A 22029-nucleotide genomic window follows, 5' to 3' on the forward strand; every position below is an offset into this window, starting at 1 on the left:
GTTTGGTTCAGCTTTGGGAATGGGCTTTGGGACTCTAAAGTCCTTTGGCCGAATGCAAACGCGTTTGGTTCGTATTTTTGTGCGACTTTGGCAAGATGCAATTGCATCTCCAAAGGAGTCTAAAGGCCCTTAGCCCAATGGAGCTCTTGAGGTGCATTGGCAAGTTGCATCCTGGGAATGCAAGTAACTCAATTACTGTTCATCTTCTCCAACCTCTCCAAGCTGCTGATCGGAGGCCGACGACCACCGGCGGAGGGATGGCGCGCGCCGGCGACTGCCACCTGAGGATCACCCGACCCCGGCGACCGTCGCCGGACCTCAGGCGATGCCCGGATCGCGCGACCCAGGCGTTGACCGCCCGGATCGCGCCGTCGCCCGGTTGCTTGGGTCGCGCGACCCAGCGCCCGTCGCCTCCCGAGGTTGCGCGACCGAGGCGACGGCCGCCGAGGTTGCGCGACCTGTGCAACGGTCGCCCGGGTCGCGCGCGCCGTCGCCGCGGTTGCCCGGGTCGCGCGACCCCGGTGACGGCCGCCCGAGGTCGCCCGACCCAGCGACGGCCGCTTGAGGTTGCGCGACCCGGCGGCCGATCCGCCATCCGCCGCCGCCGCGACCCCGCGACGCTCGTGGGGTCGCGCGACCTAGGCGGCCGGATCCGCCATCCTGGCCACGGACTTCAAAAAAAGAAAAATAGAATTTTTTTTTTTTTTTTTAATTGAATAAAAGTCATTTACAAATACAAATTTTACCAAACGGTATTTTGGCCAAAGTTGCAGATTTCAAAGAAATTTTACCAAACGATATTTCGTTTTCTAAAACCTCCTTCACCCAGCGTATTTGCATTTTAAGAAATGCATTCCCCAAAAGCCGAACCAAACGGGCCCAAAGTCTTTTCGATTTAAGGCCCCAAGGCGCGTGAGTTCGAGTTGGCGTTCGCTGTCGTCGGCGTTGTTGGTAGCTCGGTAGGCTCCACGTCGGATTCCGCCCGCCAACGTTCCCTTCCCTTCCCCCCTTCCTACACGTCAATGCTTCCCCGCGAGAAACGCGACCGCGAGAGGAAAAGAGCGAAGCCGACCCACCGACCGCGAATTCATCCATCCCCACCGTCTTTCCTCTCCTCCCCCACCCCCCGAAAAATCGATCGCTCGATCCCCTTTCCTTATCCCGTTCACCCGATCCCCGATTCCGACGGTTCTAGCGGGTCTCGATTCCGTGCACCGCCCTTCGTCGTTCGCAGCTGGCGATTCCTTTCCCGTGCGCTTAGTGTAGACCTCGCTTCTTTTTTTTTTTTTCTTTTTTCGAGAGAGAAATGGACGAGTTCGGCGTCCTGACGGAGCGGTACGGCCTGAAGCCCCAGGGGAAGTCGGCCCCGATGGCCGCCTCGAAGCGTCCCGACGGGATCGGCGCCGCCCGGGGCCGGAGCTCCGGCGCTCCTGCCGCCGCCGCCGGTCGATCCTCCTCCCGCGCGTCCGCGTCTTCCTGGAATTCCGGCTCCGGCAACGGGGCTTTCGCCGATGGCTTCGGCGAGTTCCTTCAATCGAGCGGCGGTAGCAAGGCTCAAGGTTTCGGCAATTTGGACGACTTCGGCGATCTGTTCGGTGGATCTAAGAAGCCCTCGAAGTCGCCGGCCGGTGATAGCGGCGGCTTCGATTACGACTCGCTTTTCAATTCGGGCGCGGGGCCTTCGTCTAGCTACGATAATGACGATATATTCGGCGGGATGCCCGGCGTGAAGAGCTCGGCCTCTGTTGTCGGTGGCGGCAGTGGCGTTTTTGGTTCGTTTGCTTCTCCTCCAAGGCAGAGCTCTCCGGTCGACGATTTATTAGGTGGATTTCAAAATGATGACCATGACGACATCTTTGGCGGCATTGGCACGAAATCGGGGAAGACCGATAGTAGCGCATCCGTGGCTGGGCATGGTGCTGCGGAATCTGATGATCTGATACCTGGGTTTGGTGGAAGTAGCTCTCCAGCTGATGGGTGTGTATGTGCATATTTGGAAATTTTGATCCTTTTACATACGGAATGATCTTTCTCTTGTTCTGTGGTGCTTTGATTTTGCCGGATTCGCAAGTTCACCAATTACGCCGAATGCATCTTACCCTGCATGACATTGAAAAATCTCTAGTAGGACCCTCTGATATCAGTAGGCTTCATGTAACACGATAGAACATTTGCGGACAGTTTGTTTTGGCATCTCTAAGAATGACATAGTACTTCTTGTTCATGTTACACTTTCAGGACTTCTTAGTTGTTCCTAGTGTCTTTTAAGATTTATTTTATAGCTTAATTCTGATTCCTTGCCTTGTTTTGAGTTCAAGAATGCCTGCTTATTGAAAAGTTTTCTTTTTTCGGTGGGAGCTTATCGAGAATTTGACCAAACATATTTTCTCACTTTCTCCCAATATGATTGAGCATCTCTTTCTGTGTTGAGTATGTTCTTCTTTTAATTATGCTTATTTTGCTCTCAGTTAGAACTCATTTCCTGGAATCGCCTGGCTAGCTCTATGGTTGTGTACAAGTACTGCAGAGCTGTAGGGGATGTCGCATGTTCATTATCACTGTAGAGCTGGAGTGTGTATATTCCCTTCATTTCTGCTAATTATATCCTACAGAGGAAGTTAGATAGAAAATTAGGCATCCCAGTATATGCTATAACTAACTCTCAATGCAGACACGAATTCTTTAATTTCATTTTTCACCCGATGGTAAATGTGCATGAATCACTCTTATGTGCGAAATATCTGTTTTAATCGTCAAGATGCCGAGAAGAGTAATTCTTAGCTGTAAGAAAGTGCAAAGATGATGAATTCATCCGTATGACATGGCTTGTTGCCATGCTTTTTAGATCTTAATCTTGTTTGCGGCATTTACTTTCTACTCTGTTTTTTGGTATTGTTGGCATTGTTGGGAGTGCCGTACCTTATGCATTGACTCATATGATTATATGCTTTTGATGGACGTACTTTCCTTGTCAATATACGTTTTGTTGCATTGACTTACAATTGAGATCGGCCAATTATTTTTTAGGATAAAAGAGGAGCCTCTAGTTGTTTCATTTTATTCCCCTTTTCATGTAATGGCCATGCATGTTTAGATGACATTGATGATAATGTCTAGGATCCTAAGGACGCCATGGTGTCATTGCCTTCCTTTTTCGATATTTAAAGGATCCCATTTTCTTAGGTTCTCATTTATTAAAAGCATAGTGGCTTATTAGTCTTCTACTATAGAGCGTGTCTCTTCTGAGAGCACTTACTCTTGGAAGCGTCTCCATCTGTCATTTCTGCTATTTTAAGAATTTGAGTATTGTCTCAACAGCAGTTATAGATTGTCTTAAAAACGAAGGGTATCTTGTATAGTGTAATCTACATTCTCATAAATTGACCATTGGATTTATTGCATCCTGTTAGATAGATAATATGTCCAAATCTCCTTTGTCAGATTGTTTATCTCGTTCTAATGCCGTGTGCTTCTCCTTCCTTAAAAACTTCTGAAAATTCCTAATTCTTCTATCGTAATTTCTGACCACAAAAATTTAAGTAGTTTTGCAATGCAATAACTATTTTCACTTTTGGCAGTCAGAGAAGGCAGCCCCAAAAAACCAATGTTTATTCAGCTGAGTCAAGCTCTAATTTGTCAGAAGACCCTTTTGTAGTATTAGAATCGACTTCCAAGCCAGTGCATGCCTCCTCGGAAATCTTTTCGGATCCATTAGAAGAAAGCAGTCAGTTTGGTAATTTCCAAAGGGCGAATAAAGTTGGAGATAAAGGTAAGTGATTTCTCTTTATTCTTACAGAAGCTTTTCAATTGTTCCTTTTGACATATCATTAGGATGAACTTTTAACTCAAGCATTTACTGTGATTTAGTGAAGAGCCCTAGTGTGTCATCACTAGATGAGCTTGAGGACTTTGCTATGGGCCAGACACGGGGAAATACTGACACACAGTCAGATTTCTTTTCTGTTGGAAAGGGATCTGGCCAGGCGTGGGGAAATACTGATACGCAGTCAGATTTCCTTTCTGTTGGAAAGGGATCTGGGGCTGGGAAAAAGGCTAGAGGCCCTGATGTGTCTTCAATAGATGAGCTTGAGGAATTTGCGATGGGTAGGGTGCGAAGAAATGTTGATGTTCAGTCAGATTTTCTTTCCGGTGGAAAGAGTTCTGTGTCTGGGAAAAATGCTGGTGGATATAAAGAAGGTTCAAGGGATGCATTTGAAAATAAGCACAAGGCTGCAGACGATCTAGAATCTTTCTTTAGTGTGGGTTCGCGGTCAAGCAGTGTACCTAAATCTAGGTCAACAAGTTCGGTAAGAACCAAAAGTTCTATCTTTATTTTTAATGCAGTTGAATTGTCGTTTTAGTCCCCAATACTTCTCATGTGCAGACAAAAAGCAAAGAAGCTTCCAAAACACCACCAAAGCCGACTTTTGAGGTCCGGTCCAGCATGAAGAAGGCCTCATCAGCAATAAATTTCATGGATGACTTTTCTTTAATGTTTGGAGGTGTTTAATGCTACAGTTCGTTTCCTTCAAAGTAGTGGGAGATTTCTTTGTGAATCTCCCTTTGCTGCCTATTTATTAAAACATAAAGTTTTTATTGTCCTTCCAACAGCTGCATCATTTGCTGGAGAATTTGAGGAAATTGAAGGGGAAAGCGAAGAAAGAAGAAGGGCAAGACTGGGTCGTCATGAGAGAACCCAGGAACGAGTGGTCAGTATTTCTCTTTTTCATTGTGGCAACTTTGTCTGGTTAAGCTTAGGATAGTGACTAGCGAGAGATATCCTGCTTTTGTTGTACTCTTGAATAAGTAAATCCCAGTTATAAGGTAAAAGTAGAAATGATAGAAAAGTACTGAGGAATGAAAGATGAGCAAACAATTTACATTCCCTTTTGGTTTTCAAACTGTGTTGCTTTTGGATTATTGGTGTACCTTGGGATTTTTAAACTTATGATATGTTTAAATCATGGTGAGATATAGAATTCAGTTGTAGCTGAAAGAATGGTACTAACGTACTTTTTTTTTTTTTTTTTTTTTAAATAAAAAAATAAACTCAGGCAAAAGCAGTTGCTGAGATGAACCAGCGGGACTCTCAAACTCAGCAGGAGCAAGAAGAGAGGCGTGTGAGTACTTGGACTTACATCAGATTGATGCTTACTTTTTCCATTCAAATACTCTGTTCAATTGTTCTCTCCATTTTCTAGTTGTTCAAAAATATTTTCCTGCTCTTCCTGGGAAACAAGTATCTTTCATTGTTTTACGTTGATTTAATTAAGCTATTATGTACTTGCACAGAGAATTGCTGAGAATCTTGATATGAAGATAAAGAGCTGGGCTGCAGGGAAAGAAGGCAATCTGCGTGCACTATTATCATCATTACAGCAAGTGGGTCTTCTTGTAGAAATCCATTCTCTTGCTTCTTCCTTTATATTCTCATTGTTGCGATTGACTCGTCTTTTGGGGATGCAACTTTTATTTTGTTTGAAATATGTCATTTCAGCTAGCATATTGCGTTACAAAATTGCTCATCACATTTGATAGTGTGAATCATCAAGTTTTGTTGGGAAATAATAAGTAATTCTGCATTATCTCTCTAATGTCTAAATGGCACATTTCAAGTTATGTTTGAGTATTGAAGCATGGGTACCTCTCTGTTGAAGGTCAGTCAGGACTTTGGATTTCTGGTGTGGTCTTCAGAGAGTGCAACTTCGTTTCACGCTTCCATCTTTTGACAAGGCTTGATAATTTCATGTTTTAAGATCTTGGAATTTGTTTGGTATCATGCTGCCTATATGTGACAAATGCTGAACATTCTCATTAGCAGCAAGAGATTGGCGAGGATTTAGTGGAAGCCTGGGGAAGCGGAAGTTTCTTAAGATTAACTGTGAATTAATTTTTTAGTTTAATGTATTAAAGAGATTACTCCTTTACTGATAAAACATTTCATTTAGGTTAGAGGCTAGCTTTTTATAATAACATTGTCTTGACAGCTGGAGTTTCCTCAGGTGTTGTCGAACAGATTTTAAAATCCACAACTGCCTACTTACAGGGAAAGATGCATGAAACATCCAGGAGTCTAAAGCATGTTAGTGTATCTAGGACCTTTGGGACTCTAGAAAAAGTTCCTGATTATATTCGCTTGAATAATTGGTTTAAAGGGTCTTGATCACCTTGAATCAAAGTCAGGTTTCGTGAAACTTCTGTTGCGTAATCCCTTAGTTATTTTAGTGACAATGTGCCTGTAACTCTTATCAATTGTAATGTAAGCTTGGAAGGTATATTCATTTTGAGATACATACAAGCTTTCTAGTCCATTATGCTGCTTAGAGTAGTCTCCATTTATTTATTTATTTATTTTTTCATTTTACGAATCAACCGGAAGTGCTGCGCAAAGATATCATGTTTAGTGATTTACCAATGTTACAAGACTTGCTTACTAACCGATGCAAAAATTTAGGTAATCATCGTCTAGAAAGTCTGAAACTATAAGCAGGAAAGTTAATTGATAGACAGAGTAATGCCTGTAGTTCCGCAACTTCGTGAAAATAAACGTGTGATCTGCACATGGATAAAGTAAGGTGCTTAGTGTTTTGGGTTGTATACTCATGCTCACGTCCAGGTCGATGTTGCATTTTGGTCACTGCTGAGTTTCTGCAGTACAAGGACAACTTTTTTCATTGAAATTTTTAATCTTGGGATATTTGTGAATCGGTGGAAATGAGATTGGGCTGAATTTGTCTCTCACTCAGGTCATGCATCTGAGGGGAGATTAACTCTGCAGGACATTGGATTGATTGTGGAAGTACTGGTTATGAGATGAATATTTGTTTATTTCGTTTGGAAAAGTCCTGTAATACGATTTAGAGTGATTCTGGAGTCATGTATCTTGTGGTTTCTTTTGTATTTGAATCAGCTGTTTTGTGACATATCTAATCTCTGTTCTCCATGGAGTGATGCAGGTGCTTTGGCCTGAATCTGGGTGGGAACCAGTTTCACTAACCGATTTAATAACTTCTACCTCAGTCAAGCAAGTATACAGAAAGGCAACATTACGTGTCCATCCTGACAAGGTTCAACAGAAGGGGGCCAATCTTCAGCAGAAGTACACTGCTGAAAAGGTGTTTGATATACTTAAGGTACTCCACTGTTCTAAGCATATTGCCAATGCTGTTTTGGTTGAAGCTCATCTTTGTGACTCTCTTTGTCAGTTGGTACATGTACCTTGTACTTGCTGGATTTCAGGCGAGAAAATGCCTGGAAATGGATCCATGCGTGAATATCATGAATGGTATCTAGTGATTCTTGCTTGAAAGCTCATATAATTACCGAGTTTAATATCTAATGCTAATATTCAACTACAGAAATAACTCTAGACTTCAACTATGCTTGCTCCCAGTGAAGAATGATTGCCCAGGGAGCCTCGATCAATTTGACTACATAAATTAAATTTTTAATGATATAAATAGCTTAGTGCTATTTCTGTCTAGACACCTGCCTCTCGGGCCTCTCTTGGTCTACCATCTGTCTTCTTCAAACTGTTTGCCATTGCTTACTTTTAGTAAGACCTATTTCCTAGAAGTGTGCAGTAGCAGGAAGCCCATGCCATGTAGGATTTCTTACTTTGATCTGTCTCAGTTGTATTTTAACAAACTCGGTCAACCTTATTTTGTGTGCAGCCAACCAGTTCGACAAAGAAGTCTGCATGATCATAAAGTCTCATATATATTAGCAAAGTGTTTGGTTCAGACTTCAGAGTTTAGATGTGGTTAAACCTGTAGTTTGACTGCAAAATTTGTAATCACACACTGATCAAGGCTTTTTTTTTTTTTTTTTTTTTTTTTTTGGCAAAAAGTAAAAGCCCAATTTGAAATAATAAGTGTATTCTTTGTTTTGATGAAAATCTGAACTTTCTATTAGAATTAATATACCGAGAGATAGGCCTGTATCTTCTAGTACCCTTTTTTCGAAAAGAGTGGGGGTGTCACAGGATGTTCTACAATTACAAATTCCTATGTTAGCTTGTTGACATGGCTTCTCCACCTTCTCAAAATCTACAAATTTTGTTTTCACAGGAAGCATGGAAAAAGTTTGAGACTGAAGAACTCCGATAGTTTATTGAGGTTGAAATTGTAAATTGCACGTCAGCATTTTGTGGCATTCACTTTTGCAAGCTGAGCTGCACCTGCCATATCTATACTGCTTGAACTGAAGATCTTCATGCCGCAGGTTCTGTATGGAAGGTAAAGTAGACGATGGTGTAAATTTGTTCGTTTGTTGACATGGGTCTTGAGAGGTTCCGCGAGGTTCCGTCATACTTGCCTCTCAAATGTAGTTGACCCCATACCATTCCTGTGGATAATTAGCCTTCTACATTCCTTTTCTGTGATATATTTATTTTGGTATATCAGCCGTAGCTCTTTTGCTTAAGGCATGTTATGTCAAAACATGTGCTTCCAGAATAATGTTTCGTATTTTGTCTTTGGCATGTGTGACTCGCCGATTTGGTGCCAACTCCTTGTTTCTGGGCTTGACTTTCTTTTGGTTCATTGTATCATTGATTTATACAAGAAACGCTATTGCCTCAGCCATATTGGCAGTGGCCACAGCTTTTGAATAGAAGACGAAGATGTGTTCTCGCTTTGTATTCTGTGATTCGATCTGATTTACGAATGAGAAGACCTTTTGGAACAATAACATGGGCTTGTATTGTACATCCAGATTAACAGAACAGTGACTTAACAGTTCCATATCATCTTAATTCTTCCATTTGCAGATGGATGTTGGAATTAAGATGCTGAGGGGATGGTCATTCTATACTTTGAATGACTTGCCTTTGTTTTGGCAAGGGAAACGGAACCCTTGTCTGTAGGTGGACCGCTCATTGCTATTTCTTTATTGTTATTATTATCATTTTGAGTGTATCAAAAATCTTAAAATTTCTTATTAAAGTGCAATTGAGTCATAAATTTTTTAAAAATATATGATAAAATTCTAAAATATGTCAAAATTGGTGGAATCAAGTCTTTTGTGAATGGTCTAATCTGGTAATGGAAAATGTGGGAAAAGTGCCAAAAAGTCATAAACCTTTTTAAGTTGTGCCAATTCAGTCATTTCCTACCAATTTGGCCGGATTTTGCTTACTAGACGCCGACCGTTGACGTTGATAACTTTTAATAATATTTTAATATTTTTGAATTTTTGAATTTTATTTCTATTTATTTTATTTTTTTATTCTGCTCTTCTTCCTCCAGCCGGTCGTCGGACTCGCCGGCCACCTCGCCGAGATCCGGTGAGGGCAAGCCTCGCCCGCCCTGCGCGAGGCCGCCCTCGAGGCTCGGGCGGCGAGGGCGAAGCCGCGCCGCCGCCGGATATGGCGGCGGGTCGGCGAGCAAAGCGGTGGACGGCATCGGGGGCGCATTGCGGCGATGGTCTCACGTGGCCAGGGGTTTCCTTGGCTTGGCCGGAGAGGACTCTCTCTCTCTCTCAGTCCCGCCCGGATCGAACGCCCTCGCATCTCAAACCGAATCCTTGAAGACCACGAGCTCCGCCCGGTCCGACCAACGCAAGGCACAAAAAGGACCGAGGCCTCACCGAGCTTCTTGCTTGAAACCAAAGTGCGGTTGTAGGCCGACGGCCGAGGCTCGTGGGTGGCCGGCGGTCTACCCCTCCGACTCTCTCCCCGCTAGAACCCCTCACTCGCCGATCCGATCCGGAAAGCCGGCGGGGCTCGCCCTCGCCAGCCATGGGCGAGGCTCAACCCTCGCCAGATTTGACGAGGGCGAGCCTTGCCGCCCAGGCCTCGAGGGCGGCCACTGGCGAGGTCGACCTCGACTTCGCCGGCCGTCGCATTTGGTCGGTTGCTGAGGTCCGGCGATCGGCCGGAGGAAGAAGAGCAGAAAAAAAAAAAAAGATAAAATTAAAATTTTATTAAAAATTGTCCACGTCGGCGCCGATCGGGCCACGCACCGACCGGCGTCCAAGCAAAATCCGGCCAAAATTGGCCGGAAAGGACTGAATTTGCACAACCTAAAAGGTTTAGGACTAAATCGGCACAAAAAAAAGGTTTAGGACTAAATCGGCATAATGACAAAAGATTTAGGACTTTTTTGGCACTTTTCTCTGGAAAATGTTAATGTAAGTTTTATTATTATTTTTGCCCTTCTATATGACGTAAAGGTTAACTAAAGCACTTAAACGACATCGATGTGATATAAATTCTAATTTTTTTGGCAAATCCTAATTAATTAGTTTAAAAAAATTCCAAAAGTTTTATCCAGAAAAAGACAAGTTGAAAAAAAGGCTAAAATTTTAAAAATTAAAAAGAAAAGAAAAGAAAAGAAAAAAAACTACCGGTAAAAGGAGGGCTTGCCTATGGGCCGTTGCCTCGTCACTAGAAAGGATCCGTGGGGTGTCGGTACTACCTAGAACGGTAATTGAGGTTTTGGGGAGGGTTTGCAACCATTGTCAACTAACAAATGAGGGCTTGCTAGCCCCATCTAGATTTGGAAGAGGGCGACGGCTCTCTCTCAAATTAGTATTAATGTAATAAATTTACAACATTTTTTATACTTCCAATCATAAGTAACTTGACTCACCTAGACATCTCCTTTTTATTGCATCATTTGTTTTTCCCATATCTTTCCCTTTTTCCTTTGTTCTCCTGGATGGGTAATATGATCGCACCCCAGTTTCACCCCAGTTTCCTAGGCCTATGTCACTTTTTAGGCGATATATAAGCCGAAACGATTGAATTAGTTTTTACCAAAAAATAAAATAAAATTGAATTAGTCTATTTCAAGAAGTTTTAGAACTCAACTTTCTTATGAACATTTAGGATTAAAGTGCTGGTGTCACACATGAATGCTAAGATATCTAGGGTGTATTTGGTAATATTTCTACTAATGAGAATAATTTCTTTTAGAAATAATTCTTTTTATTTCTATTCCTATTTCCTAGAACAATTTTGTAGTAGAATAAGGCGTTTGATAGTTATACAAAATTTATATTCTTAGAATAGAAAAAGATCAGAAATGCATTTGGTATGACCTACAAGTTTTCTTATGACGTAAATTTTTTAATAATTTTTTAAAGATTTTATTTTATTTTCTTTTTTGTCCTCTCCTCTTCTTCTTCCTCCTCTAGCTAGTCGCTAGGTGGCAATGGTGAGTGGTGAGGCTCTAGCCATCGATTAGAAGAGGAAGAAGCAGAAGAAAAGGAAAGAAAAAAAGAGAAAGAAACTTATTTCTAAAAAATTTTCTGGTAAAGAAAAAGTTACTTTTTTCTATTTCTTATTTTTGTTCCAAATCTATTTTTTAGCCATTTTTCTATTATGAGGAATAGAAAAATTAACTAACATTACATTTACCAAAAAAAAAAAATTTAACTCACATTACCAAAAAGATTTATATTCTTTTTCTATTCCGCGGAAGAAAAGAATAGAAAAATTGAAACGCTGTCATGCAGACCCCTAATGTACTTATCCCGCATCTCTCATGCATGATAATAGAAGAAATTATGTTTCCCAATATATTGTTGTTACATCTGAGCATCACTCCTTTTACGCTCGAGCAAAGTGAATGGCAAATTTGTAAGGAGGAAATTAGGTGTGTCCATGCCTGCCTTGATACGTTCTTCGAGCCGTGTTGGCTGGGCCAAAGCGGTTAAACCTATGATTAGGTCTAGTTCGAACGAACGAAAACATTCAGCATCAAGAGAACACAATGGTCACTAATATTAAATTAACTAATAGTTGAACTTGACGAGGCTCATATGAAACCTGACTGGCAAATGTCAATAGCTCCATATACTCAGCGCATATAATAATTTCTCACAAAATTTCCGGGGATGGTGCCGATTTTGCACAGTCAAAGGGTGCAACATAAATACATGGAGGTATCATGGCATGCGTGCGATGTAAAATGTCCTAGTCCTCCTAGATTGCCGAATTTCTGGCACAACACGATTAAATATGCTGAGTTCCACGTGATGCCTAATTGAATCTATGGTCTTGTTATAATGACGTGAGTCCTCTCAATCATTCCATAGGGGTGTCACATATATAGTCATTCCTTTCTCACCCGGATTAAATGAGCACAAGATGCGTCCAAAACTTTTTTTTCGTAGCCACTTAACTCTAAACTTAATGACAAACCATTGAATTTTAGTCCAACTTTCATTTAATGTGACTTTATCTTAGTTCATCTTTCGGCCAAATTAGATTTGGGATGGATTACTCGTCAAAATAGATGGAATTGTCGTGATTGAAAGCATAATTAAATTTAAGCAAGCTAAACAGAATAACTGAAAGTTCAGTGACCCGATTGAAGATAAAGATATTAATTTCATGACCGCAAAACTAATGAATTTATCTCTAATTTGTAGAATGTCATGCCTCATGACGTAATTTTTTTTTTCTGTTGAGATGGCATGAAGATTACATAAATAGAAAGTTTTCTTTTTCGTTTTCCTTTTCATGGGGGAATTGATGATCTCAACCCATAAGTTTCATTTGAAGCTCCATTTATTTCGCAAAAAATGAATAATTTGAAAAATATTTTTCTAAAATGATTACTTATAACAATTAGTTAATGGAAAATATTTTCATTATTGATAGCAATTTTTGTGTAAATGTTTTCTTGGATGATAAAATAATTTTTTTAATTTATTTTTTATAAGTAATACAAATGATCTTTTATGAAAATACCTTCTAAATTATATATTTTTGCGAAAGAAACGCATCCATTTTTACTCAAATTCCATGAAGACTATTGGGCCTGTGGGCAACAGGCCTGGCTTTCATTTCATGCTTACTTATTATGTTTAGATGGAGGCCATGATCACCGTTGTCGGCTTTTCCCCCAAATTGCAGAGGCCCGACTATAATGGGCTGTTCAATTTTGCCAATTTCAAGGGCTGACGCAGAACCGCCAACTTTGATTTCCCATTTGATGCAATCTGGTCATTTCCTAATTTAGCTTTTACTAGCTGCACTGCATTTTATAAAATTGAGAAGGAGAAGAAAGAAAGAGAAAAAGAGAGCGTCCTTTACCTTCCGATTTGCATAATTAGAAGAGGGAGTGCTTGTACATCCGGCGAATAAGATTATATTCGTAACTGAGCAAGTACACAAGGGGGAATGCTAATATATCTTGCCAACTATCAATAAATGCTTTGACTGCAAAAGAAAGTAATAAAATTCGACCAAAAACCAATCAAAATGAGCATCATTCTCAATGCACAACTTCTTGGTATGTTCTTTATTTATGTTTGATGGAAGTAAATTACAAATCCTTAAAACTAACACTTCCGCGTCCCATCATTCATGCCACGTTAGTGGATATGATAATTAGCAGAAGGAAGACTCGAATACATCAATCTTTATCGCTAAAAAAAAAAGCGAACACTCCATGTGTATTTTACAAGAAATAGAAAAAAAAAAAAAGCATACCTAACTCTAATGGGATGAAGTAAAATTTGAAGTGACAGCTTTTTCTCAATTATTTCTTTTTGGCTGGCGTTTTGACAAGGTGGGGGCATAAACTTTTTGGGGGTCCCATGGTTAAGGAAAATGGAGGGCCAAGAGAATCGATTTGATCGACGGATACGATGATCTTGTTTTTGGGAGCAGTATCCTCGCAGCTTCCCTATCCCCGAGTGAGGCTAGTCAAGGTCATGCGGCACATCAACCGGACAAGACCTAAAGGCTTTAAGTTACGTTTAGTCGTCCGGATTTTTAATTGGGATAGGATCCAGTAGGATATGAAATCCTGTGATTTTTTTATATCCTGTCAATTGTTTGGTAAATCACAGTATTAAAGTCGGATATGTTCACATTATATCATATGTATATATATATATATATATATATATATATATATATATATTATAAACGGCATATCATTATAAATAAACTTAAATGTTCATAAATAGAAATGGTGAAAATATCTCGTAACACTACTCCTTAATTTATTTTTATTTTTATTATTTTTTTTTTCCTCTTTTTATATTATTTTCATTATTATTTCTTTTTTCCCCTTTCATCATTCTTTAATAAAATTTTATCAAATAGTAAATTGTACTAACATACCTAAAATACAAAAATACCTAAAATATATAATAAATATAAATATTTAATTTATAAATTGAATTTTTATTATAAGATAGAATTAAAGTCGAATATATAAATTAAAATAAGATTAATTAAAAATAAAATTTTATTTTTATTTTTAATTTCTTAAATTAGAATTCAAATATTATTTATATTGAAATTATAACTTCAATTTTGTTAATTTAATAAGTTTGTTATTCAAGAAAAATAATTTTCCTATTATGGACATTAGAAATCCTATCCACATTTCTCCCACATTCCCCATGGAATAATTTTATCCTTTCTATATCTCCCTTATATCCGACTTTATCCTGTCCTAAGTGAGCACGAAACGTAAGATATGATAAATCATATCTTATCCCGAATTTTATCCCGATTGCCAAACGCAGCCTTTGTGCTTTCCCGTTGCTTGTTGGATTACATACTAAGACGGCTAGTTTGTTACTAGCTAGACGAAACCACAAATTAAAATCATCAAGATCATACGGCAAATTAAGTTCTCTCCCCAAGAAAAGGCCACACTTGAGCGGGGCCAAATGACCCTATACAGGCAGGCTCCTTTCCAAAACGGAAATTACTCATTCACGCCTATTTTGATATGTGCTTTGAGCCTTTATTGGCTGAAATCTAGTTTGAATGAGCAATGGGATCAAGTATTAAGACAACTCCATAGTCACTTATTTAATCCAACTAATTATCAAACTTGATGAGTCTCATATCAAATCCGATCGACAAATTCCTGTAGCTGCATGTGTCGTGTGCATGTAATGGTTGCTCACAAAAATATGGGGATGGTCCCAATTTTGCATGATCAAAAGGGTCCAACTATGGGCAAAAAACAAGTATCATGAAATGCATCCGATGTAAGCTTTCTTAATCCAATTAGATTGTTGCAATACTCTCTCACAAGAAGTTTAGGATGGTCAGCAATACAAGGTACACTAATTGGCTAACTTGGCAAGTTCCTTTTTGTACCTTCGCTTGACACAAAACCGTCCATTTGCGCATATGGTGGGTGCTCTCTCTATACAGAGAACCGGCCTTCTTGGTAGAAGATACGATCAATTAGACCAGGAAGCGGGATGAACAAGAAAAGAAACAGAAGAGAACCACGATAGAGACCTGTAATTGACTTGCATTCCAGGAGCAGTCAAATGAGGATGAATCAACGTGTCCGCCGCACCGCTACTGTTGGTGACGTGGAGGTGTATATTAAATATTGGTCGGTATGTTAACTTTTGACTTCTTTTCCCTTTGATAGAAGCGTACAGAAATTTTTTTACGACAATCCCAGAAATTCAGGGGCTATTTTTACTTTATTCGCTTTCGGGGTGGGTGGTTTTGAAGCATTGACTTCCAAGGAGACAATCATTTCTTTATCTTCATTAATTGCCCACCATTTTTAATTCTTCCGTACAGGTTGGGTTTATATCCAGAAGAATATGTACATGGAGCAATATTGAGAAAGAGAATGGAGTTTATCTTCGCATCCATATTCTATGGCTTTGCGCCATTTTCCAAGTAAGATTAATAATAGAATTTATTCGAAGTTCTAATTTACTTTGTCTAACATTATTTTTTTTCATTATTCTGGATATATAGATTAGATATTATAAAGTTTAGTGAGAGAATTAAAAAAATTACTTTTTTTTTTGCATTTGATTAATGGAAAGCAAACGACATGGGGTAGGTGTAACTTTCTTTTGTTGTTTCGTATAGGCGGGGATGCTCCTAGGTCTAGCTTGTGTATCCGACGATATCTCCAAGGTATTTGTCGTTTCATGGAAGACTTCGATAGTAAGTTTCTTCATTAGAAACTTTCCTTTTTTCAATGAAAGGATATTGGTGAGTTAGTTGGCCACATTGACGAGTTCAAAGCTCCGAGCCACATTGATGGAGCCAGCATGGCCCTGAAAGAAGTGTAAGTACTTTCCAGGATATCCACGTTAAAAAAAAAAAAAAAAAAAAAAAACTCGTTTAGAGTAGGCCAAGTGACGAAAGACTAAACACCACTTGCACTTAGCTTGCTTCAAACTACGATCGTACTAGATGTTGGGGTAGATTCCACCCTGAAAAATAATCATGTGAAAGCTTTATCTCCATGGTGTCTAGGAGATATTCCCCTACTCGACCAAAAGAGGTGGTTGGAATGCTCTATCAAGAACAAGATGAATCACCATAATTGATGTGACGCATCCACTTAGAGCTTGCATTTTCTTAACTGGCATCAGTCTCGTTTGAAAAAAATCAGTATAGTTGATGAAACAAATAAAATCCAATTAATAAAGTTGATATTTGAGCTCGACTCAAATATGCAAGGCTCTAGAAAAGGAAAAATGTTTGTGTAGAGCACATGACCATATACAAACATATAGCCATGTTATTTAACATGATCTTTGTAATGCACAACTATATGTTTTGTCTTTTTATACGGATAGACTTAAGTTAACCCTATATTAGGGAGGCTGTGGAGATTTTCAAGTTTGTGAAACTTGTCTCTTATGTTGCTCGTGCGCTAATCGTTTTTCTAGCAAACGAATTTTCAACAAATTCAGACTTCTCAAACCTAATGCAAACGAACCACTAGATTTGTCCTAGTGGCCACCATTCCAACATGAAATGGGGAGGTGAGGTATTCGAATCTCCACATTTTTAGGAATGTTGGGGTGGGGGCGATTTAGTTTTAAGTGTAGGTTTCGACTGTCATGTCCTGTAGAGAGGTAGAACAAAAGTTGAGTAGGACCGATTAAAAAAAAAACCTAATGCAAACATGGCCACTCTCAAACCTAATCAAATGAGTAACATGATCGCATAATGTATCTCCTGGGCACCATCTATCGGTTAGAGATACAGTCCAATGATAGCGCCAATTGAAGTGACGGATGCAGCGCATCATGCGAATTGTCGAAATTGTCCAGTTAATTACTTTTTGAATTCGTCAATCAAAGTGGCCCTCTGCGTATTTGCTTATGGAAAATTTGCTAGTCGTTAATTGGTGCAATCGTTTGACTAAATCAACTAGAGATAAAGGTTCAAGTTTTTTTTTTTTTTTTTTTCCTTTCGTCTCATTGTGGATTCTTTTTAATCAATGGGAATCTCTCTGCGTGTTTGGAGGCATCGGTTGAGTTGGAGAAAGAAAAATGGGTTTATCTACTTGGGGTCTCTCTCTCTCTCTCATTCTCCTTTAGGACAAGAAAACAAATCAAATGTCCTCAATCTCTTCACGCCATCTTCCTCCCAAGTGCTTATTATTATTGTAACTTTCGTTGCACAAATGACATGGAGATAGCCCATGCTTCTCAAACACTCTTTCGGCGCTTCAAAACTTTGTATCCACAAGTAGCCCAACAACAGAGTATATATTCATATGTGCCCAAGAGTGAAACAAGTCAAAAGTTCAACTCAAGCTCTAGAATTGACTTTTCAAACTTAGCCCTTATCTCCAACGTGCAGTAGGCTTCTGTTAATTCTTTCAATGACCCATGTTGACCGGGTTCAAGAAATCCAACTCAAAAGCGCTCTCTCTCTATCTCTCTTTAATAGGAACACGAGACTCGGCTAACGCAAAAGTAGTTCTTCACAGAGGAGTAGACAAGGGAGCACGTATTCTCGTTACGCGCCCCCCAAGACTTTGCGCGACTTGAGATGTAGCACCACCCCAGCGATCGAGCCCACTGCAGCGGCGATACTGATGATGAGGCAAGCTCCATTGAGGATCTGGAGGCATATCCATTTGGTGCTCCACCTGGGGATCCTCATTCGGACGATGCACATCTCGACCGGGAAATAAACCATCAAAGGCCAGAACCCCAGAGCACCGACAAGTCCAATCACGTCGTCGAAGAACGGAAGTAGCATCGAGATCAAAGTGGTTACAATCACGAAAATTGTTCGGCAAATCAGCCGGAAGCCAAATAGCGTGTACTTTCCGAAACCCCGGACCGGGATTTTGCTCTCCTGGGTGACTAATCGGCTGCCTCCAAACTTTCTGTCGGCGTATTTCTCCACGGAGGCGAAGAGAGGTTGGGCGAACATTTGGTAGGCGCAGGCGAGGCGGATCACGATGGCGAGATTCGCTATTTCAACGAGCCAATAAGCATTGAAGAACCCGAAACCCGCGAGGAGGTTCTCCGGTGCTGAGTCCCCAAATGCGGCATAGCCCATGCAGCCGCAGAGTAGGTATAATAAAGTTATGACCGCCGCACTGACCAACATGGCCTTCTTCATCGTCCTGGCCTCTTGGGGTGGGGATCCAATGGTATCCTGTTTTGAACGCACATCACAATGATCAATTAATTACCACAGCCAATGATTAGAGCAATTAGGGATATTTTTCAAAAGTCTAGGGGTAGTTTCTTTCATACAACTAATATATGGGATCGCATGATTTTACCTGAATTTCGATAAGATTGGTGAAGTATGAGTAGGTAAAAGCAATGGCACCCAGAGCCTGGAAGCAGTTCCATATCTTTTGGGTCTCAGTGACAGTGCCAATGCTCGATCCAATAAGACTTCCTTTGAATTTGTGATTTTCTGAGAGATATTTGAGAAAGACATGATATGAGGGCTAATGTCAGGCTTGTTTCTACTCAATCTCTTTAGTTTACTTTAATCATCACATAACTTGTTCATATATAAAAGAAGTGATAGCATGAAAACTCGCTAGCTACCTTTGACTTTTTTAATGCTGAGGACAATTCCAATGATCAAGTAAGTCAACGACATGATAAAGTTCACAATGGTGAGCCCCTGCAACTTGTCAAAATTTGGGACTTGGGACAGAACAATCTCAATGGCCCCGAATATTATCATGCGCCGATCGCTAATCATGTTGCAAGCACTTTTGTCACTTTTTGTGTGGGAGCAAACTGATTCGATGATTGTCCTGTTTGCTCAAACGTTCAACAAAACCAAAATTTACATGGAATTTATGCGCCCGAATTAACAACTTTAGCAGTAAATTTTCTTTTCAATCTATTTGGTATATGTAATTCACTACTCACATTATGCTCGTGGAAGCTGCAATAGTGTACACGATGGGAACCCCTAAAAACTGCAGGTACTGAGCCAGTATACATAACTTCTCTTTTTTCCAATCTGCCAATATTAAAAAAACAGAAGACAAATGAAGAATTCAATCAACCAAATCAAATGAAAGGGAGCATCTTAATGCGAAAAGATATGGTGGGTAAAACAATATTTTTTATCTTATCTTTTTTTTTTTTTGGTAAGGATTTTATCTTTTCTTCTTTTTTGGTAAGGATTTTATCTTTTCTTTTTGTGTGTATTATTACCAAGAATGTTCCTGACAGCACTTTCGTAAGTGATGTTTCGTTCTCCAAGGACGGGGTCGCCGGAGCGGTAACAATCGGCCAAGAGGGAAGACGTGTAGCAAGCGACGAAGGAGAACAGGACCATCGCAGCCGGCCCGGCAATCCACCCGAGCTGCGCCGTGGCCCATGCCAGCGACAGCACTCCCGACCCAATCACAGCTGTGATTATGTCAGCTCTGGCCGTCCACACGGTCCCTGGATTGAACCCAAAACAGAAAGTCCATCTCTGGTATCAGCAATAGTTGCAGAACGAGTCACCTCTCTTCTTAAGCACACAGGAAATCAACTCATGTTTCTTTTGAGCTAGTGAGCAGTCAAATTATGTTTTTGGGGGCCCTTTCTAGAGGGATCGAACCCAAGTCTACCTATGACCACTGGGCTGACTGTCGACTGGTTTTGGTCGATTACACATCACACCAATAACGCTTATTCCTTCTTATTCTTTTCTTTTTTTCGGTCGGGACACGACCAAGTGCATGCAAATAATTGAATCCCGTCCAGCTAAACATCTTTGGAATCTAGTTGCTTCCTGCGAGACCTTTTGGATTTATTTGAGGAGAGAAACACAGGATGAACATAATGTGTAGTAGCTTCCCTAGCAAAACCTGTCCAAGAGGGCCTTTCGCCTTCATAGTATGTGCAACCGTGCAAGAAAGACGCTGTTAGATGAAACCTCACTCTCTACTTTCTCTATGCCGCTAACAAACGAAGGGGGGAAAGGGAAAAAAAGAGACAAAAAAAGGAAGCGGGCAAAGCTGTCTGAACGAGAGGACTTGGCCGCACGAAATCACCAAGCGAAATAGAAACACAGTTCGAACATAAAGATAGAGATTGCGAGTGCTTGTTTCCTTTGCTTACCAGTTCGTTTGAGACGGCCGTCGTCGTCGAAGCACTTGGAGCCACCGCCTTGCTGAAGCAGATCGAAGGCGACCTCGAAACCAGCTCTGTCCCGACCCATCTTCGTATCGCCGAAGATCAAATGAACCCTGAAAAAGTGTCAGCTCAAGAAACAGGAAGGATATCGGAAGCCGCGAGCAAGAGAGACGTTTGGGCGGTGTTCGTTGGGACGGGTTTCGTCCTAGCGTAGTTTATTGCGACAGGAGAAACACCGACCATAAGATACAGACACGAGCGCACGCACGCTAAGCAAGAGACACCGAGTCCCGAAATATTGTTTTTATTACGATGATTTAGAAGAGATTCATTGGAGACTACTGGGTTCGGTCCCTCCTTGCTTGATGAAATGCAAGAGCGAAGGAGGAGGAGAAGATGAGATGGAGTGAGGAGCGTACGGGGAGGGTTGTTTATATCGCTGAGCTCTGGGGCGGAGACGAACACTGGGGGGACGCGCACGGTTGAAGGGAGAGGGAGGACAGGTTTGTCCGGGGAGGGTTTTTTTTTTGGTGGAAGGGCCGGGCTTATCTTCCTTGTTCTCTTTTACTTTTAATTTGTTTTCCTTCTGGAAATTATTCTTTATTAGTAGCGGGGCGAGATTTAACGTGTTTGAGGATTTTTTATGGGTTAGGTGGGTTTGGGCTTATCTTCCCTTTCTCTTTTACTTTAATCTGTTTTGCTTATTCTTTTTTTTTCTTTTTGAGTTAATACCTTGACAAGCTTCATACTAGTACGTTTATAATAAATTTACCCAAAATTAATTTTTTATAATAAAAAATCCTAAACTGATACACTTTTGATAAATTTACTCCATACTATTATACTTTTGATAAATTTACTTATGTTAGTTTCTTTTAAATTTTACTATTAAATTACTTAGTTGGATGACACATAATAATTGATTGATGTACTAGTTTGAAATTTTATAGTTAAATTTTAGATTATGCTAGTTTGGGGTTTCGATAGTCAAACAAATTAGTTTTAGATAAATTTATCATAAGTGTACCGGTTTAATTTTTTTTATGGTTATTTGTAGTAAATTTGTCACATGTATATTAGTTTGGGGTTTTTCATAGTAAAAAAAATTAGTTTAGAGTAAATTTATCATATATGTACCGGTTTAAAGTTCTTTAGAATATTAATTTTTTCTTTTTGGTGTCAAATGCATGCATGACACAGAATTTTTATTTATTTATTTATTTTTGCATGACCAGATTCGACTCGTGCTTTTACTGGTGGGGTGAGATTGAACGTCTTTGAGGATTTTTGATGCACTCCGTGGAGATTCCGAAGGTTGTGACCAGAATCAGGCAATCAAAGCAGTACTAGAAGCTTTTGGATTCGAGAGTTCGAGAATAAAAGAATGTTTACTGGATTTAATTAAAAAATTGCCGAGCTCATCTTAGAAAGAAAAATATATTATTTCAGATGCGCTTTAAATTAGGATACAAGGAACATTTGTGTTAGAATTTAGTAAAATACGATCATTTTGGCAGAAAGAAAAAAAGAATTATTGGTCAAAATTACAACCGACGATTTTACCCATCCTGCTGAATTATTTAAAGATAAAGAAAAACAAACAAAATCGGCAACTATAGCAACTCATTTCACAACTAATATATAGAGCCCTTCCGCGGATTTCTTCTACAAACGTCAGCTCACTTAAAATATGTTGGGAAAATGTCACAAATAGTCCCT

The 22029-nt window shown here is 40.1% G+C and overlaps 2 protein-coding genes across 4 annotated transcripts; one reads left to right on the forward strand and one right to left on the reverse strand.

Moving 5' to 3' along the window:
- Positions 1 to 1011: 1011 nt before the first annotated feature.
- Positions 1012 to 8642, forward strand: LOC104444077 (auxilin-related protein 2). Of its 2 annotated transcripts, XM_010057672.3 has the most exons (10): positions 1012 to 1977; positions 3579 to 3769; positions 3868 to 3971; positions 4032 to 4307; positions 4385 to 4502; positions 4612 to 4709; positions 5055 to 5120; positions 5293 to 5382; positions 6957 to 7133; positions 8070 to 8642. In XM_010057672.3, exons 1-10 carry the CDS (start codon positions 1307 to 1309, stop codon positions 8106 to 8108), a joined length of 1830 nt encoding a protein of 609 aa, XP_010055974.1. In that variant the 5' UTR covers positions 1012 to 1306; the 3' UTR covers positions 8109 to 8642. The 2 variants fall into 2 exon arrangements, with proteins under 2 accessions (XP_010055974.1, XP_010055973.1); XM_010057671.3 differs by having other exon boundaries at positions 3868 to 4307.
- An 8693-nt stretch (positions 8643 to 17335) lies between these two features.
- LOC104444078 (amino acid permease 3) lies at positions 17336 to 20797 on the reverse strand. 2 transcript variants are annotated; one of them, XM_039302235.1, is made up of 7 exons: positions 20730 to 20797; positions 20296 to 20395; positions 19399 to 19632; positions 19108 to 19201; positions 18775 to 18989; positions 18498 to 18637; positions 17336 to 18367 (listed from the first exon to the last, which is right to left on the reverse strand). In XM_039302235.1, the coding sequence occupies exons 2-7, from the start codon at positions 20393 to 20395 to the stop codon at positions 17717 to 17719; spliced, it is 1434 nt and encodes a 477-aa protein (XP_039158169.1). In that variant the 5' UTR covers positions 20730 to 20797; the 3' UTR covers positions 17336 to 17716. The 2 variants fall into 2 exon arrangements, with proteins under 2 accessions (XP_039158169.1, XP_010055975.1); XM_010057673.3 differs by lacking the exon at positions 20730 to 20797 and having other exon boundaries at positions 20296 to 20723.
- Positions 20798 to 22029: the final 1232 nt, after the last annotated feature.

This window comes from Eucalyptus grandis, chromosome 9 (assembly GCF_016545825.1).
Source record: "Eucalyptus grandis isolate ANBG69807.140 chromosome 9, ASM1654582v1, whole genome shotgun sequence".
NCBI lineage: Eukaryota > Viridiplantae > Streptophyta > Magnoliopsida > Myrtales > Myrtaceae > Eucalyptus > Eucalyptus grandis.